This window comes from Populus euphratica, unplaced genomic scaffold (assembly GCF_000495115.2).
Source record: "Populus euphratica unplaced genomic scaffold, PopEup_1.0 scaffold31.1, whole genome shotgun sequence".
NCBI classification, from domain to species: domain Eukaryota; kingdom Viridiplantae; phylum Streptophyta; class Magnoliopsida; order Malpighiales; family Salicaceae; genus Populus; species Populus euphratica.
The window spans coordinates 3,138,415-3,157,262 of NW_011499850.1; the positions used below are offsets into that span (position 1 = coordinate 3,138,415).

At 31.1% G+C, this 18,848-nt stretch overlaps 2 protein-coding genes and 1 long non-coding RNA gene across 5 annotated transcripts in view; 1 reads left to right on the plus strand and 2 right to left on the minus strand.

Annotated features, from left to right (window-relative positions):
* The first annotated feature begins 2,200 nt into the window (after positions 1-2,200).
* LOC105121189 (serine carboxypeptidase 24-like) lies at positions 2,201-8,659 on the plus strand. 2 transcript variants are annotated; one of them, XM_011019738.1, is made up of 9 exons: positions 2,202-2,773; positions 5,232-5,339; positions 5,488-5,583; positions 5,685-5,777; positions 5,874-5,959; positions 6,065-6,456; positions 6,544-6,639; positions 8,124-8,229; positions 8,332-8,659. In XM_011019738.1, the coding sequence occupies exons 1-9, from the start codon at positions 2,512-2,514 to the stop codon at positions 8,473-8,475; spliced, it is 1,383 nt and encodes a 460-aa protein (XP_011018040.1). In that variant the 5' UTR covers positions 2,202-2,511; the 3' UTR covers positions 8,476-8,659. The 2 variants fall into 2 exon arrangements, with proteins under 2 accessions (XP_011018041.1, XP_011018040.1); XM_011019739.1 differs by lacking the exons at positions 8,124-8,229; positions 8,332-8,659 and adding an exon at positions 6,717-7,025 and having other exon boundaries at positions 2,201-2,773.
* Positions 8,660-9,174: 515 nt separating this feature from the next.
* On the minus strand, positions 9,175-13,663 carry LOC105121190 (uncharacterized). 2 transcript variants are annotated; one of them, XM_011019740.1, is made up of 8 exons: positions 13,495-13,659; positions 12,057-12,098; positions 11,762-11,916; positions 10,363-10,463; positions 10,228-10,267; positions 9,773-9,844; positions 9,567-9,623; positions 9,175-9,481 (listed from the first exon to the last, which is right to left on the minus strand). In XM_011019740.1, exons 1-8 carry the CDS (start codon positions 13,583-13,585, stop codon positions 9,407-9,409), a joined length of 633 nt encoding a protein of 210 aa, XP_011018042.1. In that variant the 5' UTR covers positions 13,586-13,659; the 3' UTR covers positions 9,175-9,406. The 2 variants fall into 2 exon arrangements, with proteins under 2 accessions (XP_011018042.1, XP_011018043.1); XM_011019741.1 differs by lacking the exon at positions 12,057-12,098 and having other exon boundaries at positions 13,495-13,663.
* Positions 13,664-15,125: 1,462 nt separating this feature from the next.
* The window catches only part of LOC105121191 (uncharacterized), a 10,018-nt gene continuing 6,295 nt past the window's right edge, over positions 15,126-18,848 (minus strand). The window contains exon 3 of the long non-coding RNA XR_841506.1: positions 15,126-15,140. This is a non-coding gene — a long non-coding RNA (uncharacterized LOC105121191). The remainder of the gene's footprint in view (positions 15,141-18,848) is intronic.

Consider the following 18,848-nt stretch of genomic DNA (forward strand, 5'->3'; position numbering starts at 1 on the left):
ACTCTATAAAAAAACTTTAATATCTTTGAAAGCTAATGTTAATTTTTTGGATGGAGGGGCAAAATGATCATTTTTTGATGAATAGAGCTATTAGGTTTGCAGGTATAGTAATTTTTCAAGGACAATTAAGTTTTGTTAATAAGTATAAAATGAACAAACCAAGAAAATTTATACATATATTGAGTTAATTATTCCATTTATGGATAAATAACCATGCAAAAAAGTTAAAATTTCAATACATTCCTTTTTAAGGATTCTATTACAATTAATATTACACCTATAACAACCTTTAAGATATCAATATTACATGATAATAATCCCTGTAGTGATAGCCCCAAATCACAACCTAGCTATAATTTTAGTTGAAGTTTTGGCATTTATAGTAAGATTACAAGAAATTAATTTAAGGAGTCTTTTCACTAATACCATGATTACACAGCATGCAATCCCAACAAGATCACAAGCAATTCAAGCATTTCCATAGGCTACAGTTATAGATTTATAAAGAGATATTGTCTTGCCAGGTTCCAACATATGATAAGTTTATTATCCTCCAAATTAATTACATGATATCATAGTTGTAATGCTAAGTAAATCACAATATCCTGTCATGACTATTATTGTTGCGTATATACATAAATGCATTGTATCAGAATGCATTGGAGATTTAAATATACTTTAAAGGAAACTTAAGGCACAGATGTGTTGTTGGCATTCAAAAAGAATTTATATATCAATGACTTTTGCCGCTCCTAATTGTCCTCTTAGTACCACCACCATGAGAATACCTTTAGAAAAGAAGCCAACTCTTGTTGCAGCCAGCACTAGTCAATTGCAATCAGTGGGGAACCTACAACATGTGTTGTAGGTGCCATGACACCCACAAGCTCAAAACCAAGACTAGTACTGAAACTCTTGTTAGGAGCTATAACACTTTCAATTTCAACTTCTTTTAGAACTGGTTGGATAATGAGCCTTCCCTTATTTTTTATTGCAATTTAGCAATTATCTCCGTTGCATCTTAGTTACCTAGTCTATAAACTTTCAGAGCTTGATATGCTTCCTTTTTAAGTTTCTCATGAAGGTGCTAAAGTTTGTGAATTTCAACGTGAAAAGTCCTGTTAATGATTGCCTCAAAGACTGCCTTAGCATCATTTTTCTGGTTCTATCATAGTTCTATCATAGCATTTTGGCTCCTTGTTATCAAAATATAGCAATGATACATTAAAATAAGAGAGATATTTCTTCATTGATAGACGAGGCAATTCTGATGAGCTTGAAGCCTATTGATCCTCTTAAGGTTTTCTTTACAATTCATCAACCTCAGGTTGGCACCCCCGATCTTCAATTTCTAGATCTGCCACTAACTGCAACAACTCACATTTCAGGACCATCATAGGCATATCAAGATTAATTAGGTCTATGTTATCCTACAATATTTTTGTATGGTTATTGTCTGTAATTTTGTATGGAGACCTTGTGATTTGTTTTGCAAATAATATCTTGTAATGTGTAATTCGTAATAGAATGTTATAAATAACGGTACTATATATATATGAACACAATGTTGATTTATACATTTTGCTCGTGATTATGTTACAAAAGGATTGCTGAATGTTAGTCATGTTTCATCACATGATCAGCTTGTTGACTTGATGATAAAATAAAGCTCATCGATCCTCGATCTCGTTTTGAAATGCTCAGGTCCAGGATCAACATCACCAATGGTGAGACGATCTTGCGGAGGAGTGTTAAGGATTCTCATGCAATTAATATTTACACATACAACAACCTTTAAGCCAGCAAGATCACTGGACAGTCAGCATTAACAACCCTAAATCACAACCTACAGTCACAGCTAAAGTTTTGACATTTACAACAAGATTACAAGCAATTAGTTCAAGGAATCTCAGCATTAACACCATGATTACACAACCTCCAATCCCAACAAGATCATATACAATTCTAGCAATTACATACAATTTCAGATCCAGGAAGAAGCATTGTCACGGCGGGTTCCAGCATATGATAAGCTTATTATCCTTCAAATTAGTTACATGATATCATAATATATATATATATATATATATATATATATATAATAATAATGAGCTCTAGGTGTTTGGTGCAAGTACTGTGTACAGCTCAGACAGAGAGAGGGACTTGTGATGCATTAATGATCCCTCCTGTGGGTGGTTCCTAATTAACCAAGCTCTGATCTAGGTCCATCTTTCCCTTCCACACACCCACCTCTTTCTCTGTCTCTTTCTCTCTAAAATCTCATGAGAGAGAGAGGAGAGAGGAGAGAGGAGAGAGAGGTCCACTTAGCTCTGCAACCTGCACTCCTAGTGTAGTAAAGCAGCAACATTTAACTTGAAGTTCTATCAATACCTTCACTCAGTTCTATGTACAATATCTCACAGAATCTAGAGTTCATAACAACAGTATCTACTACTATTTCATAGTTTCTTGAAAGACAGAGGGAACCCTTCTCATTTTGTGGAGGTTGCAATGGCAGTTCAAAGCAAAACCACCCATCTCTTGATCTTGCCCCTCCTTCTCATATCTTCACTCACCACAGCCCTTCTTGCTTTGACTGAACAGCAAGAACTGGATCGAATCTCGTCTCTCCTTGGACAACCACCAGTCACATTTTCACAGTTTTCTGGCTATGTTACTGTCAATGAGAAACATGGGCGTGCACTCTTTTACTGGTTGACAGAAGCTACAACGACTCCTGACAAGAAACCTCTTGTTCTTTGGCTCAATGGAGGTCAGTTTAGCTAAATTCTTACTATCCCTTGAAAGCACCTTGTATATTTTCTTGGCTATCATCTTGACTTGAACTATTTCATGAATTATACAAAAACAATTAAGCTGTGATCGTAGCTAGGAAATGAGGCAGATAATTTTCATAGGATCAAAACCAGTGGTGATTTTACTGCATTTTTTAAACATTTCGATACGCAAATGCATGGTATGGTTGACTTTAAGGTGAATCCATTGGGCCTTGGATTGGCTTCTTCTTTCCACAAAAGTGATTTCAACAAAAATACAAAAGACGAAAAGAAATCAAAACCATGAAGGTGGCTTCCCTTAATGATCTGTAATTAGAATCAAACATGAAGTTAGTGAATAACTTGATATATATTAGCTGATCACCATTTATAATTTGGTTTGAGCTAAGCAAAGATCATTATTAATTGTTGAAGTTACATTGTATGATGCCCTAATGATAGGCCAAAATATCTGTGCCTCTCAATAAATGAAGGGAACGTGCGTGCCTATTTATGACTTCTATGGAGGCCCAACTCATGTCTTGCCTCCTGTACATGCTCCATTTACAACATAACACACTCTCTGCCTTGGGCTTTAATGCTCTTTCTAATAGGTCAGTACCCTTAAATTCTTGCAGGTGAACAAGGCAGTAAAATCCCAAATTTTCCCACTTTAAAAATTGATAAAGATTATCAAGTCAGAAAGAAAGAAAGTAAAAACAACCAGTTGTCTATTAGGCACAGCAAAAACCCAACAAAATAAGCCACATGAGCTCTCGTGATCTCTCTCTGTCTGCATCTTTTTAGGGTTTTATTCCTCTTAATTCTTCCACAAGTGACGTTTATTCCACCTTTAGAACACCTTAAAAGGGCTAAAATCCATGATTTTTCTAGTCACTTTCTTTTGCTTTTTGTTATTCATAATGTATGCGAAGGAAAAGGCCACAGAAAAAGAGCCAACTTTTTTTTTTCATTTTTGGTAGTGTGGATAGGTGGGGTGTGATAGTTTTTTGTTTTGAATATACAATTTATTTAATGCACAGAACCCATTTATCAAAAATAAATTTTACATGTTTTTTCTTGTTTTCATAAATAGATTTCACAGGAAAAAAAATTAAAAAACTATCACATTCCACCACACAACACCTCCAAACACACGCATAAACTGTCCCTTGGTATCCCAAGGAAAAGGATGCTTCTTTTCTCTTTTGCTCTAGCGTTTCTGTCTGGCTTCTTTGAGTTGACCTAAGAACGAGAAGGAATAAAAAGGAGTGAAAGATAGAAACTTGTGGCAACTATTAGTCTATATAACAGTACTGCTCACTTCATTCCTCGAAGCACGCGCATCCAGATGAAGAAAATGGTCATCATGATGATGATTTTTGGTGACCCAGAAATAGAGGGGGAGTTTGAACATCTTCAGATCAAAACGAAGCGCAAGGAAGAACAATGATAACGTGGGTCACTCGTGTACTGATAATGGAAGACATACGAGAGAACAAAACATAAAATAAAGTAAAAACTAGTACATCTTCTATCAATTGCACAATTAACTAATTACAAACAGTGAAATTTACTTCATAAACAATTTCTCATATAAAAAATGTGGTTGTACTAACTATGAGGGCCCTGTTGCAGATTATTCAAAGTAAATTGAGCTTCGAAGAAAATTATAAATATATTATAATTTTCTGAAATTCTGGAATTATATTAAAAAAATGGAATTTCTCAATTTAAAATCAACACGAAGTAATATTATAATTTTTCTTTGTAAGCTTTACATTGTTTTCAATTAAAAAAAAGACATGAACAATACAAATGTTTTCTTTTATATGCAAAGATTATTTTTGAATTAAAAGTATAACTTTTATATTTAATTTTAGTGAAATATAATTAATATTCTATAATTACGTTATCAAAAACATGAAATATTAAGATCGATGTTATAAAATAAGGTTTTGTTTTTTACAAAAAAAACTATTTATAATTTTGATGTATTTATTATTTTCTGGTGAAAAAGTTCACCTTTCTCTTAATAAATTAACACATTTTCTATTTTTTTATTAAACAATGCAAATTGAAAATTAAAAAAATTAAAAAGAAAAAAGAAAGTTAGTTTTTTCTTAAATTTTTTTTTTTTTGACAAATTTCTTCCACAATTCTGCGTCACGAGACTGAGGCACAACTTCATCACCTTGCTAGACAGGAAGAGAAGCATGGTAAAGTGGAACTGGTCTAGTTAGGCCTAATTTGTTGTATTGTTGTTCCTCTTTCTTCTAGACAATTATTTTTATATTTTTTTTAATTGTTTCATCGTTTTGCTCCATATTGCGCGTAATAAATTTGAGATTGCTTCTGAATATCCTATCAAGCTTAAAATCCCAATCAAGTATTGGCAAAAATAATTAATCACACTGGTGTAAGATTTAATCACGTGTGTGTGTGAGAGTGCAGGACCAGGTTGTTCATCGGTGGCATATGGAGCATCAGAAGAAATAGGGCCATTTCGGATAAATAGAACTGGTTCATCTCTTTATATGAACAAATATTCTTGGAATAGAGGTAATAAAGATAAAAATAAAAACTATCACGCAATAATTTATTTATTTTTCCCTTCTTAGAGAAAACAACTTCTTACGTACCTACATTGTTTACTTTGTTAAATTTTTCTAATGCTGAGATTATATCTTCTTTGTATGCTCACATACAGAAGCAAATATTTTGTTCCTGGAATCACCAGCTGGTGTGGGATTCTCATACACAAACACAAGCTCTAATCTTAAAGATTCTGGAGACAAAAGGACAGGTTTATATATATATATATATATTTGTATCATCTAACAATTACATTCATGCCATTGATGATCATGCTTGTGTAATGATAAGATATCCTCTTTCGTGAAACAGCTCAGGATGCTCTAGTTTTTGTCATTAGGTGGATGTCAAGATTTCCTCAATACAAATATAGAGAGTTCTACATTGCTGGTGAAAGTTATGCAGGTATTTAAGCAGCAATATATTAAAGAAAATAAGTAGTAAATGGGTAGTTCTTATGGATATGGGGATGATATGATCTTATTTTCATGTACTTATTAGGGCATTATGTCCCCCAGTTGGCAAAGAAAATCCATGATTACAATAAAGCGTATCCACGTCCCTTCATCAATCTTAAAGGATTCATTGTGAGTAAAATATATTTGCACCTTTGAGAAATATTGCGAGATACTAATTAAGCTGATATTTAAGATTCAAGAAGATATTAAGTTTCAAGTGAAATATTTTTACAGGTAGGAAATGCAGTCACAGATAGCTACTATGATAGCATTGGAACTATTGCATTTTGGTGGACACATTCAATGATATCGGATCAGACTTACCGAGCAATTCTTGATAATTGCAATTTCACAGATGACACGACCTCTAAAAAATGTGATGATGCTGTGAATTATGCAATATACCATGAATTTGGGAATATTGATCCATACAGCATTTATACACCATCTTGCGTGCAACTTCCAAATAGTACTATGAGGCTGAAGAATACTCTGTTCCGTAGAAGGGTTTCTGGTTATGATCCATGTACTGAGAATTATGCAGAGAAATACTATAATCGACCTGAAGTGCAAGAGGCAATGCATGCTAATGTTACCGGAATTCCTTACAAATGGACTGCTTGCAGGTAATATCCTACATCTAAAAGAAGGCAAGACGTGATGCTTTCCTTCTTCTTTGATCTGATAGTGTGATGATATTTGTTATTTGGCAGTAATGTGCTGAATAGAAACTGGAAGGATTCTGAATCATCCATGTTACCCATATACAAGGAGCTGATTGCGGCTGGTTTAAGAATCTGGGTTTTCAGGTAATTTTCTTATGCGTTCACGTTGACAAATCTCAGATCATTGGTTAATTATGTTGTTAATAATCACTGTTAAACAGAAATATAAGCAGGTGTTCCGGAGGGGAAAGGTGTCAAATCACATAAATAACTATTGACCGGTCCTCTAATTTCTTTGACTGCAACCTCTGTTACAGTAAAAGACAGAGTGCTATGCCATAGAGAGGCTGAGTGTTTGACTGTCCATGCGGGAGCTTATGCTTGGTTGTTTGACTGCATTTGATTATGAGATTTTTTACCATAATTGTTTCTCACAGACACTGGAAAAGGCACAGTTTAGAGCGAGTCGCATGTGTTAGTTACTCTCTCGATCTTTACGCAAATTACAGTAAAAAGAGGAGAGAAAAAAATAAAAAATAAAAAAATCTCGGAGAAAGTAAAATTTTCAATATCGACACATTACTGTTGTCATGGTGATATCGACAAAACAATTTCAATAACACCAATGTTACTAACGGTAATCATAGTAGGTGAAATGACTCATCAAAGGTGATAGATAGCTTTTGTGTTGTTGAGCAGCACGTGTAGCGAGCTTTTAAAAAAAAAATTTCTTTTTTTTTCATAAATTATAGTTAAAAAATAAAGAGAAACCAAAAAAGAATCAGAGATAATGATATTATTAAAAAAATTTAAAGAAATAATTTGTCTCCCTTTTTTTTAATTTTATCTCTCCTTACCTTTTCTTTTAATTTGTCTCCCTTTATTTATTTTATTGTAATTTGTGTAAAACCATTTGAGAATAGCTAGAGCCATATATAATTAGTGCAGATGTTATATATAACTTTTTAAATTGTGTTATTTTCTAAACATTTTCTAGATTATGATATTTTTCCAAAAAAATTATACGAAATTCAAAAAAAAAAAATATGTTACTAACGGTAATCATAGTAGGTGAACTGACTCATCAAAGGTGATAGATAGCTTGTGTGTTGTTGAGCGGCACGTGTAGCGAGCTTTTTAAAAAAAAAAAATTCTTTTTTTTTCATAAATTATAGTTAAAAAATAAAGAGAAAAACCAAAAAAGAATCAGAGATAATGATATTATTAAAAAAATTTAAAGAAATAATTTGTCTCTCTTTTTTTTAATTTTATCTCTCCTTACCTTTTCTTTTAATTTGTCTCCCTTTATTTATTTTATTGTAATTTGTGTAAAACCATTTGAGAATAGCTAGAGCCATATATAATTAGTGCAGATGTTATATATAACTTTTTAAATTGTGTTATTTTCTAAACATTTTCTAGATTATGATATTTTTCCAAACAAATTATACGAAATTCAAAAAAAAAAAATAACACCATTCAATTGCCATGTTAGTGTGATAGGGTTCCAGCTTTAGAAGTCATCATTCATTCACCATCATGCATTTAATGCATGATTCATTTGAAAACCCCTTTTTTGAAAAATAACCGAAGTAACTTTAATGACTTTTGTTTTTCTTTTGATGCAGCGGTGACACAGATTCAGTGGTTCCGGTGACTGCCACTAGGTTTTTCCTTAGTCACCTCGATCTCCCTGTTAAAACCAGGTGGTACCCTTGGTACTCAGGCGACCAGGTAAAGCGCAATGTGTTTCAGCATGGTTTTTAACTGTTCTTCAAGTTATATTTCAATGTGTTTCAGCTTGAAAAAAAACTAACAGTTTAACCTATGATATAGGTTGGAGGATGGACAGAAGTTTACAAGGGGCTGACCTTTGCAACTGTGAGAGGAGCAGGCCATGAAGTTCCATTGTTTCAACCAGAAAGAGCTTTCATTCTTTTCAGATCATTCTTGGGTGGGAAAGAACTACCCAAATCTTGACAAAAACTGGGACAATGGCTTGAGGGAGAGTAATTGATATGTGGAGCAATCCATAAATCAGTAGAAACCCCATACCAATTATGGGTGACGCAGCTTGGGTAGGGTCATCCATTCAGAGAAGACAATATATTTTAAGGCAACATGTTCTAATCTGTTTCATATACGGATTCTAATTGTCATTCCAGATGGTGTCACTGAATCTAAGGCAACATGTTCTAATCTGTTTCATAGACGGATTCTAATTGTCATTCCAGATGCCAAACCATCTACAAAATCTTCTGTGCAAGCAGAGGAATTTGAAGGTTTTCTGAGAAACAAAATTGCCTATCAGGAACACTAATGCTGACGGCAGCCAAAAATGTCAGTTGACGAAAGATTTTAGCATTCATGCTACCAAATACATGATACTTCAGGCTTTTCTACCAGGTTAATGCACATCCCTTCCCAGACAAGCATCTACTTCATGAATGGCCCAAATGGAAATTTCACAGGTTCTAGCCAATATTGACAAGATAACTTTGAAAGGGAAAATTTCTCAGTGTAAAATAATACAACACTCACAAAAAAAGAATGAGAAAATGCATTAAAAATATTTGGTAACTCCTACTAAAGTCCTAAAAGAAAAGATGGAGAAGCAGAGTTTTACCAAAATGCATCATTACTGCACTGCCTCCATTCATGATGCTATGCTCTTTCCTTTGAGGGATGAAGTAGAATTTGATTGACTAGTTGATTTAGTTTAACCACCAATTATTATTGAATGTTATAACAACAAAGATCACAAATTTCAAAATACTCTTTCTTTTGAATCTAAGCAGTTAATATGATAAACAGATAATAAATTTCCAGTCATGGTACCGAAAGCACTTCTAACCAGTCCAGTTACAAAATTGATGCACGTGTTGGACACCATCATGAGAGGAATGCACCTTCACTTTAACCCCTCACCGAGTCCTGGTGGCATTCCTAGGCTTTGGGCAAGGTCGTTCATCCTTTCTTTCATGGCCTAAGAAAGTTACGAGGTCCAGATCTTAGCTCAACAATAAAAAATGGAAGGGGGTTTTCACTGCTAAAAGAAGCAAAGGTTCTACCTGGACACTCTTTTGGTGAGCATCCTTGTATGCCTCGGTAACTAAAAGTGAAAGTTTCTGCATATAACCATAAACAATTGAATCATACAATGAGAACAGATACACTCCTTAACTTCATTAAGAAGGAAATGATAAAATAATTATGAAAGATATCATCATTCTGTGATTTAGCAAAAGAAAATATAAAATCAATCAACTGTACTCACTTCTGGACCTAATTCCATTGCAGCTTCAGTTATTTCTGTCCGTACAGGTTGCTGGTTGCCAGTTAGTGTTACCTAGATCACAGTTCAAAACTTCCATGAAAACCAATGGAGGTGCAGTTAATGCTTAAAATATTGACAGTTATGTAGCCTTCACTCCAGCCATTAAAACACAATCGTAGGCTTTCTCAAAAGCAACAACATGGAAAGATCACTCCTGAGATAAGAGCAACAATCATACAACACCACATTCGGCTGTTCCTGTATCTGGCACATGTAGAATAACTACCTTTTGTTCTCATTGAACTACATTTCTTTGTATACTTGACATTTTATGAGATGAATCACCCAAAGGGGACCACATCGTGCTTTTAAATCTCTTCATCCCACCATAACTAAAATAGTTAGACCACACACACACACATGCTTCAGACATGTGCATAGAGAGAATAGCATACCTTGATTAGCTCACCTTCACAGTAACCATCAAACTCTGCTCTGCAAACAATAAAACAAAAGGAAGTTAATTGAGGATTCACAAAGGCATCAAAATTAAAGATTCAGATAAGATTGATTTAATATGTAATCCATACGAAGCAAGTTCTTTCTGCACCCGAACTGCCTCAACTTGGACAACCATTTGTGCCTTTTTTACAGTCTCGTATAAGTTCTGCATGTTTCCAAATATTCCTGCCTAAAAGCCAAACAGAGAACTGGTGTCAAAGAGAAGGATCACAGTCTATCTTTCCAAGCCAAAAATATCACAATAGGAAAGGTTGTTCTTGCCAAGAAAGTAGCATCGGCAATTTCACATAGCACTTTTGATTGAAAAATCAATATGATTTATTTTCCCTTTTTCTTCCTGTTTTGATATTTGTTCTCAGAAGTCTTCATTTCCTATCCCCCAAAAACAAAAACAAAAACAACTCGGAACCTAATGAGAAGAGAGTTCAGTATAAAAACTTGTCATCTATTTTAAGGAAATGTTTGTAATAGTGAACGCACAATAATACGAGGCCATATTCATAATCCAATCTGGATAATTAGATCTTATATGTGGATTTATTTATATTTATTCTTGCAATTTGGTTTGTAAAAAATTAAAAATTAAAAAAAAAAGAATTTTTTGATTTGTTTCCTAAAATTAGTGTGCAAGTTGAGCAGAAGAGTTTGATTACTAAATGCAAAAATTTCTTACAAGGCACTGCTATAGAATCGTTCAAGATTTTTTTCTGATTTGTTGCTTTTAAAAAGATAATTGAAGACCTAGATGATGACTGAGCACAGATGCCAAGATGCAAACTCCAAATTGCCTCAGGTCAAGAAAAAAACTCCTCAAGGAAGACAGAATTGCAATCCCTCACAGAAACACCATGTATCTATTATATCATCCTGCATATTATGTGTCAAAATAATGTCTTAAATTTTATGCCGATAATGGCAAGATTCTCACAAAATGATACCATTGTACACTTGCTTTAAGATCTTTATGCAGATAAAAAGATAGCTCTCTTATATGATCGGTAGTTTGGCCAAATTCTCACCTTCTCAGCTATTAGAACCAATTAACAAGCTCCCAGATATTTCTGATGGAGAACCACCGTCAACATAAAGGATATGTGTAACACAGTACAGTATAATGTTAACTCGTCTTCTCAAACACAGTATGGGTGGGCCACAAAAGAACTTAGCATTAGCACACAAGCTTTCCTTTACACATTATAATTATTTTTATATACCATCCCTAGACTTCAACAAATAAAATGTTAAACCTAGAGAACTGTAATAAAAAACAATAAGAATTATTATTTTTTTCTTTTTTGATTTAAAAATAGGGAAATATTAGAGTATAAATAAAGAGAAAATATCATCTCCATAATCACAATGTAGGCACAGCAAACTCAGTCAGATTGGGGCAATTATCATCTAATTATATAGAAGACACTTAAGTTCAACACGACGCAGACTAGAAGAAGAAGGTTCACAGGTTACCTTTGAAGGTGCATCATCGCTCTTCTCGCTATTCTCCTTTTTCCCTCCAAATAAACCAATCACACGGAAAGATCTGTAATTTCGCTCAGATTTCCACTTGCCAGACCAAGACAACAGCTGCTTGCCAACAACATTTGCATTTAAATTCAGGTTTCCTGAAAGCAGTGGTAGAAGACAGTCAGAAGAAATTCAACATTAGATATAAAGAATGGACGAGCATTCAGCCAAACATTCACACAGAAACCAGAATATGCCAAGTAAAAGGGACATAATTTTGAAAGGATGGTCTCCAAACCATAATGTCTTCCTGCAACTTCAATCCACAAGGCAGAACATGCTATTAAGCACAGAAGCAAGCATAAACAATCAATTAGTTACTAACCACCTAGATAAGAAAATTTGAACAATCTTAACACTTCAAATGACATGATGGCTTAATAAGTTGTTGATAGTAATTTTAATTATATTCCAAAATCACCAATAGGCAACAACATTCCCAATACAACATGTCTAGACAGCCATAAAATATGATAAATGATACACTTAAGACCTTTTTTTCTTTTTAGTTTCTCCGTGAGAAACATAGTATTAAAGACAGAGGCAGGAGAGAGTCCAATGGGGATGTATACTTGAGAAGCACTTAAACATAATGACATAAACGAAAAGAACTAGATAGTAAACTCCTTTAAGAGCCAACTTCTACAATCATAAGCAGGTAACTCATAGTTCAAAAGGTCCATATAATTTTTACAACGAAAATTTCCATAACTATGCGATTATTTATCAAATGAACTTGAAAGCCAAACAGGAGGGGGAAAAGAGTAAACCCACATATTTGATGATTAGCACAAGCATAAGCAGAAGAAATGCAAACAAAGAAAGTTTTGAAAGGAAACAAACTAACATGGATCTTTGGTTCCCGAAAAGCAACAGGCATAATAAGAAAATACTAGCAGAGTTTGATCCGTAACTCTCTGTAAAAAAAGAAATTGGTGAAGAAACCAAGACACTTGATGGCTTAAACAATAATGATAAATTAAACAAGTCCCTTTTTCATTTCCTTTTTCCTTTTCTTATCCTTCTCTTCTGGATTATTCTGTTTCCTCTCAATCTTATTTAACAACAGCTTGAACGGCTATTTCATATCATATCCGTAACCAAATCTCAACTAATAGACAGATATATTGAGTTACTTCCACCAGGTACAAATACATTTGCCTAATCATAGATTAAATCTTTTATTAAAGTCAATTTCTGCGACAAAAAAAAAGTAAATAAAAATAAAAACCTCGTTTATCTGTTATAAGGGTTAGCTTTATCATCCCACAGCAACAACAACAACAAAATAGCATCTCAAAAGCCACCTTTCTATAAAGTAAAAACGAGGGCATGAACCTTAACATGGACAAAGAGTAGCCACTCTAAAAATCCATTATAGAATTATCCAACTCTGATTCAATGCCCCATTCTTTGAACTAATTCAATCACTTCAACAATTGCAATTAAAATTGACAAAATAACATCAACATTTAAAGTCAATAACACTTAAAATTTGACATTTTTGTCATAAATACCAAAACCCTAAATTAACAAAAATAATAATAAGCTAATGAACAGTCACTTAGTGGAAACTAAAGAGAGGAAGGTCCAAGCTTTTCTCTTAAAAATACTCCATTTGTTATTCAGCAACCAAACAATGGGAAATTGAAGACAGAGAGAGGAAGTGAAGTTACCTAAAGGAAGTGAAGCAGGGAAAGGCCTTTTCCAGTCGCATAGCCCGTTAAGGTTTGTGACCTGAGCAGTTACAGCAGTCGTCGAAGCCATCTTTACAGAGAGAGAGAGAGAGAGAGAGAGAGGTTTTGAGAGGATTGGGGTGGGGGGTCTGAGTTCTGATATTTTTTTGATGTTCTTCCCAGGATTTGCTTTGCCATGGATGTTATCTTACCTGTTGGTCATGTATCATTGGACACAACCAATGATCAGAGGACACGCCTCCCATTCATTTCCATTTCGAGTTTTGAATGTACCTAAAAAAATATCCAGTTTAGTTGAATGACCCTTGTTTCTTAAAACTCAGGGGTCGTAGTCATCAATTACTTCGAATTTAGAGTTATTCTATTTTTATGTTTTAAAAGTATTTAAAAATGTAATTTTTTTAAATTAATTTTTTAATGTTTTTAAATTATTTTAATGTATTAATATTAAAAATAAATTAAAAATTTATTTTAATATATTTTCAAATAAAAAATACATTAAAAATTAATTATTATTACAATACTAAACAAGTTTTAAAAAAAATCAACATAATCAGCTTTTATAAAAATTGAATTGAATGATCAATTCAAATCAAATAGTTTGGTAGATTTTTTATTTAAAATAAATCTAAGTTATTTCATAGATGCTTTAGTTGGGTTTTTTTTGACAGGTTTTAATGTAATGTTTTGGGCTTTTTTAGTTTTTTATTTAGAAAAAATTAAATTGGTTTGATTTTTTTGATTTTTCAAATTTGAAATCTGTCACAATGAAATCTTAGTCAACAAAAGAGAAAAAAAATTGTCATCTAATTTTATAATAATTTAATTATAATTGATTTTCAAATATTATAAATAAAAAACTGGAAATATAATAAAAAAGATAAAAGAATTGGCATATGTATCAATTGATTTTCAAATATTATAAATAAAAAAGATAAAAGAATTGGCATATATATTATACTAAGATAAATTATATTATTATTTATTAGAAAAACAAAGAGTGTTGGATATACACTAAAGTGACATGATTTGTTTTAAAATTTAAACTAAGATAGTAATTTTGGCTTTAGACCTCATAACAATCTAATCCTTATTTTAATAATAGTTAGGTGTTGAATCATCAAAAATGGTTAGTTATTAGTAAATATTGAACCCACATAAATTATACAAATTAAAATAGTTTTTAAAATCATTACTCATTCTTAATAGTCTCATGCTAGAACACGTTGATCCAACCTAACTTACTTACAACTTCAAAAAAATATTTTAAAAATAATATATATCAATATAATTATAAACATGTAACATCCTGAACTTTTCTATGCAATTCTTCACTTTTTCAATAAACATGTATATGTAAAATAGAGTTTTTTTCCCTCAAACATACCATTCAACTCACAATCATCTATTATATTCATTCTCCATATATTAGCACTATTATAGATTATATTGTTTTACAAGATGAAGATAATTAAGTTTACACACATGAAATAAAACTCGAAATACCTAACAAAGAGTTTTTGAGCCACGTAGTTTACCTATATTAGGTAGAATTTTATAAAGTTTGACTTACATTATATATAAATAAAGCTTTTTAAATGTAGTTATGTTGATTTTTAAATGTACTATAACAAAAACATAAAGGGATTATTTTATATCAGTGAGTGTTTAATAATATGTAAAAAAATATTATAATATCATTACATAGTATGTATATATTCACTAATTTAAATACTGGATGGTTAATATTCAAGAATAAAAGATGAAAATGGATCCTCTAATTATAAATTAAATTCTTAAAATAAGTGACAATTCAAACATTATATACAAAATAGAACACACAGTAAATGCAAAAAAAAAATACACCATCCAATTCTTATATCTAACTGACAATTAACATTCAATGATAAGAGCCAAAAATAGATTATTTAATCTTATATTGAGTTCTCAAATAAAAGATAACTTATGCATCACATGTAAATATAAAGTACATGATGGTTGACAAAAATGTATATTTATCAATTTAAATACTTGATAGTCAACATTTAATAAACAAAAATGTATATTTATCAATTTAAATATTTGATAGTCAACATTTAATGATATGAGTCAATAATAGGTCATCTAATCCTGAATTGAGTTTTTGAATAAAATATAGTTTTATACTCACATTATAGACAAAAACAACATGGAAATAATAGAATAAAATACATAAACAAGTACTAATCAATTTTATCACTAGATAGTTAACATCCAATTATAGGAGCTGATAATGGATCATCTTATTCTAAATTGAGTTGTCGAATAAAGAATAAATATAATTATGTATGTATCAAATTTCTAAAACAAGGCATACTCGAATAATCCAAATTTGAACTTAATCCTCCCAAACTCGTCGCAGGATATTAATATTCATCTTTATTTCACCTCAATAAATAAATCTTTAATGGCTTTATAATATGTGTCAAAATAGAAATTATTCTTGACACAAATAAATATATGTCAAAATAGTCCACGCATTATTATTATTTAAGTCTTTAGTAACAAGTTTTACTTTATATTTGTCAATGGTTCCAATAGTTTTCATCTTTCTTTTAAAGATTAACTTACTGTCTAATGATTTATTTATAAGTGAAAGATTCACTAGTTCTTATATATAATTATTTATAATAGATTTAATTTCATTAATGATTTTTTTCTTTTGATAAAAAGCTTCAAAAAAAAAACATTACCTCAGGCTCAATTTATAACAAATATGTTAAAAAGTTTAAACTAATTGTTTTGGTCTTGTTTGCCTTTTACTCCTTTGAGGCTCAACTTCATCATATTTTGATTGATAATGATTACTTGAACTAGCCTTATTTATTTTTTTAAATGAACAATTTACTAATGCTTATTTAAATGGAAACACATCTTCAAAGAATATAGCATCAATTGATTCCATTATAGTATTTGGATGGATATTTTGAATATTTGACTTATGTAGAAGAAATTAATATGTACTACTATTATAAGCATATCTAATAAATATACAACCTATAATTATAAGTTCTATCTTGAAATTTTAGGATTAGGCACTACCTTTTTTTGAAAATAACCTTATACTTAGAGGTAAATATATAAAGGTCTTATACCTTTCATAATTCATATGGTGTCTTCACTAACTTTTTGTATGGTACTTTATTAAGTATATAATTTACAATTAGGATTGTTTTCTTTTACAAGTTTTAAGGTACTCTCAAACTTGTCAACATAACATTCGTCATTTCTTTTAAATTTGATTCTAATGTTCTATGTTGCCATTCTATTAAGGTGAACAAAGAGTGATAGTTAGGTGGATAATACATTTTTAGGAACAGAATTCACCAAATGGTGATTCATACTCTCTTTGTTATCATTTCTTATTACCTTTATTTCCTTATCAGGTTAATTTTCAACTTTATTCTTATTAGCAATATGAAGCACATTGTTGAAAGTCAGAAGTTTTTCATAAGTCATCTTTGTTGTGAATCACCAACACTCAGTACCTTGAAGGTTGATGAATGTCTCATGTATAAATATTTATCATCCATTTATTTATAAGTGGAGAACATCATTTTCTCAATGCATACATATCATGTTATACTTGTATCAATCCATCATTTCTCAAGATTTTTTATCATGTTAATTTAAAAAAAAAAAAAGATATGTTCATTTATGAACTTTCATCAGTAAGATTAACCTTAACTTCAACAATCATTATCTATTTTGGGTTACTTTGTTGAGCTCTATTTTTGCAACCCTTAACTATGCAACCTATTTTGTTGCAAATAAAATAATTATCATTAAAATTTTTATTAATTCTTTTCATTTTCTCATCAACCTTTTCCTTTTGATCTTTATTGTGGAACTTCAAATATTTATTACATAAGGTTTGCTTTAAGTGTTATGCCATAAGATTTATCTTCTATTTTAGATAATTTATTGTCCTCTTTTATCTTTAGTCTTAAAAAAGTCTTCAACTCTCATGTCCTTGCTTTTATACTTAAAATAATTATTTAATTCTTTCTAAAATTATGGTAATTATTTAATAATTGCAACCATTAGAATTATTCACTTGTAACTATATCTTTAATGTAAATAACATGTAAGGTGAGTTAAAACTCTTAAACTTGACTTATAAAGATTATTGAGTCAATCATCCGAAAATCTAAAAATTTACCAACTATAGACTTTTTCATGCCAACAACTTCAACCTTGAACTTTATATTTAAAGCTTTCCGATGCACATTTACATTATTGATTGAACTATACACAACATACTATGTATTGTTCAATATATTTAAGATATTTTTTCACATAAAATTATTATGATTTCATATATCCAAAGCTATCACAATAATGGAATTCAATTCATTATTTGATAACTTTGACACCTTTTTTTGATAAAAACTTTTTCAAGTTCAAGGTAGTCAAATAGAAAAACATGTTATATTGCCACTTCTTAAAATTTAATCCATTAAACTTTTTAAGTTTCTTATTGTGCATTATAATAGGTGATGGTGGAGTCCTTGCAACCAAGGTAGTACTTGTCAAAGAAAAATTAGTTGGAACAATCAATTCTTGAGTTGAAGGCATTATAAAATATTTTTTGTAAAATAATAGCCAAAATATATATAATGAACTTGGCTTCTCAACAAATAGAAAATATTAATATAGCACAATAGTCAAAATTATAATTAGCTTCTTTAACAATTATTAAAAAAAAATGTAAACCAAAACCAAAATTTTAACAAACCAAAGTTTGATTAAAAAAAATCATGAGAACAAATAAATTTTTTTCTCAACTAGGAGAGATTATATTAAAATGTGATCTTAATGACATGTTTGCTTAAATAAATTAAAAAATTAGCATACCTTGCTTGATTGCAAATTTACCTTGTTATAATTGCTATATCAAACTAAGCAAATAACTAACTGATATTATATGGTAGATGATTAGTACTTAAAAGTGCATTTTTATCATGCTTTTATATCATCATTTTGCACTTGAAGTATCAATAACTCCTTAACTAAAATATGTTTTATAATAATATATCTTATAATATAAGATACCTTTAATTTGTGGTAAATGTTCATTTTAAATGCAGGTCTATCACATAAATGAAAGGATTGATTGATGACATTAAGAACTTAAATTGCAAGGGCAAAGAGATGACCAAAATTATAAAAGTGATGTCGGTGCAATCCAAACTGGAACACTGTTCGGTAATTGGGTCATATCTGGAGCTATAGATCTCAGATTTAGGTCTACTTTATATGGATAGAAAGGTAAGACATAGGCCTACAACGTT

Coding starts and splice junctions, on each gene's coding strand:
- LOC105121189 (XM_011019738.1), top strand. CDS start 2,512: ATGGCAGTTCAAAGCAAAACCACCCATCTCTTGATCTTGCCCCTCCTT. Junction 5,340..5,487: donor CAAATATTCTTGGAATAGAG/GTAATAAAGATA, acceptor GCTCACATACAG/AAGCAAATATTTTGTTCCTG. Junction 5,778..5,873: donor TGCTGGTGAAAGTTATGCAG/GTATTTAAGCAG, acceptor TGTACTTATTAG/GGCATTATGTCCCCCAGTTG.
- LOC105121190 (XM_011019740.1), bottom strand. CDS start 13,585: ATGGCTTCGACGACTGCTGTAACTGCTCAGGTCACAAACCTTAACGGG. Junction 12,099..13,494: donor CCCTGCTTCACTTCCTTTAG/GTAACTTCACTT, acceptor TGTGCTTAATAG/CATGTTCTGCCTTGTGGATT. Junction 10,268..10,362: donor GTGCAGAAAGAACTTGCTTC/GTATGGATTACA, acceptor TATTGTTTGCAG/AGCAGAGTTTGATGGTTACT.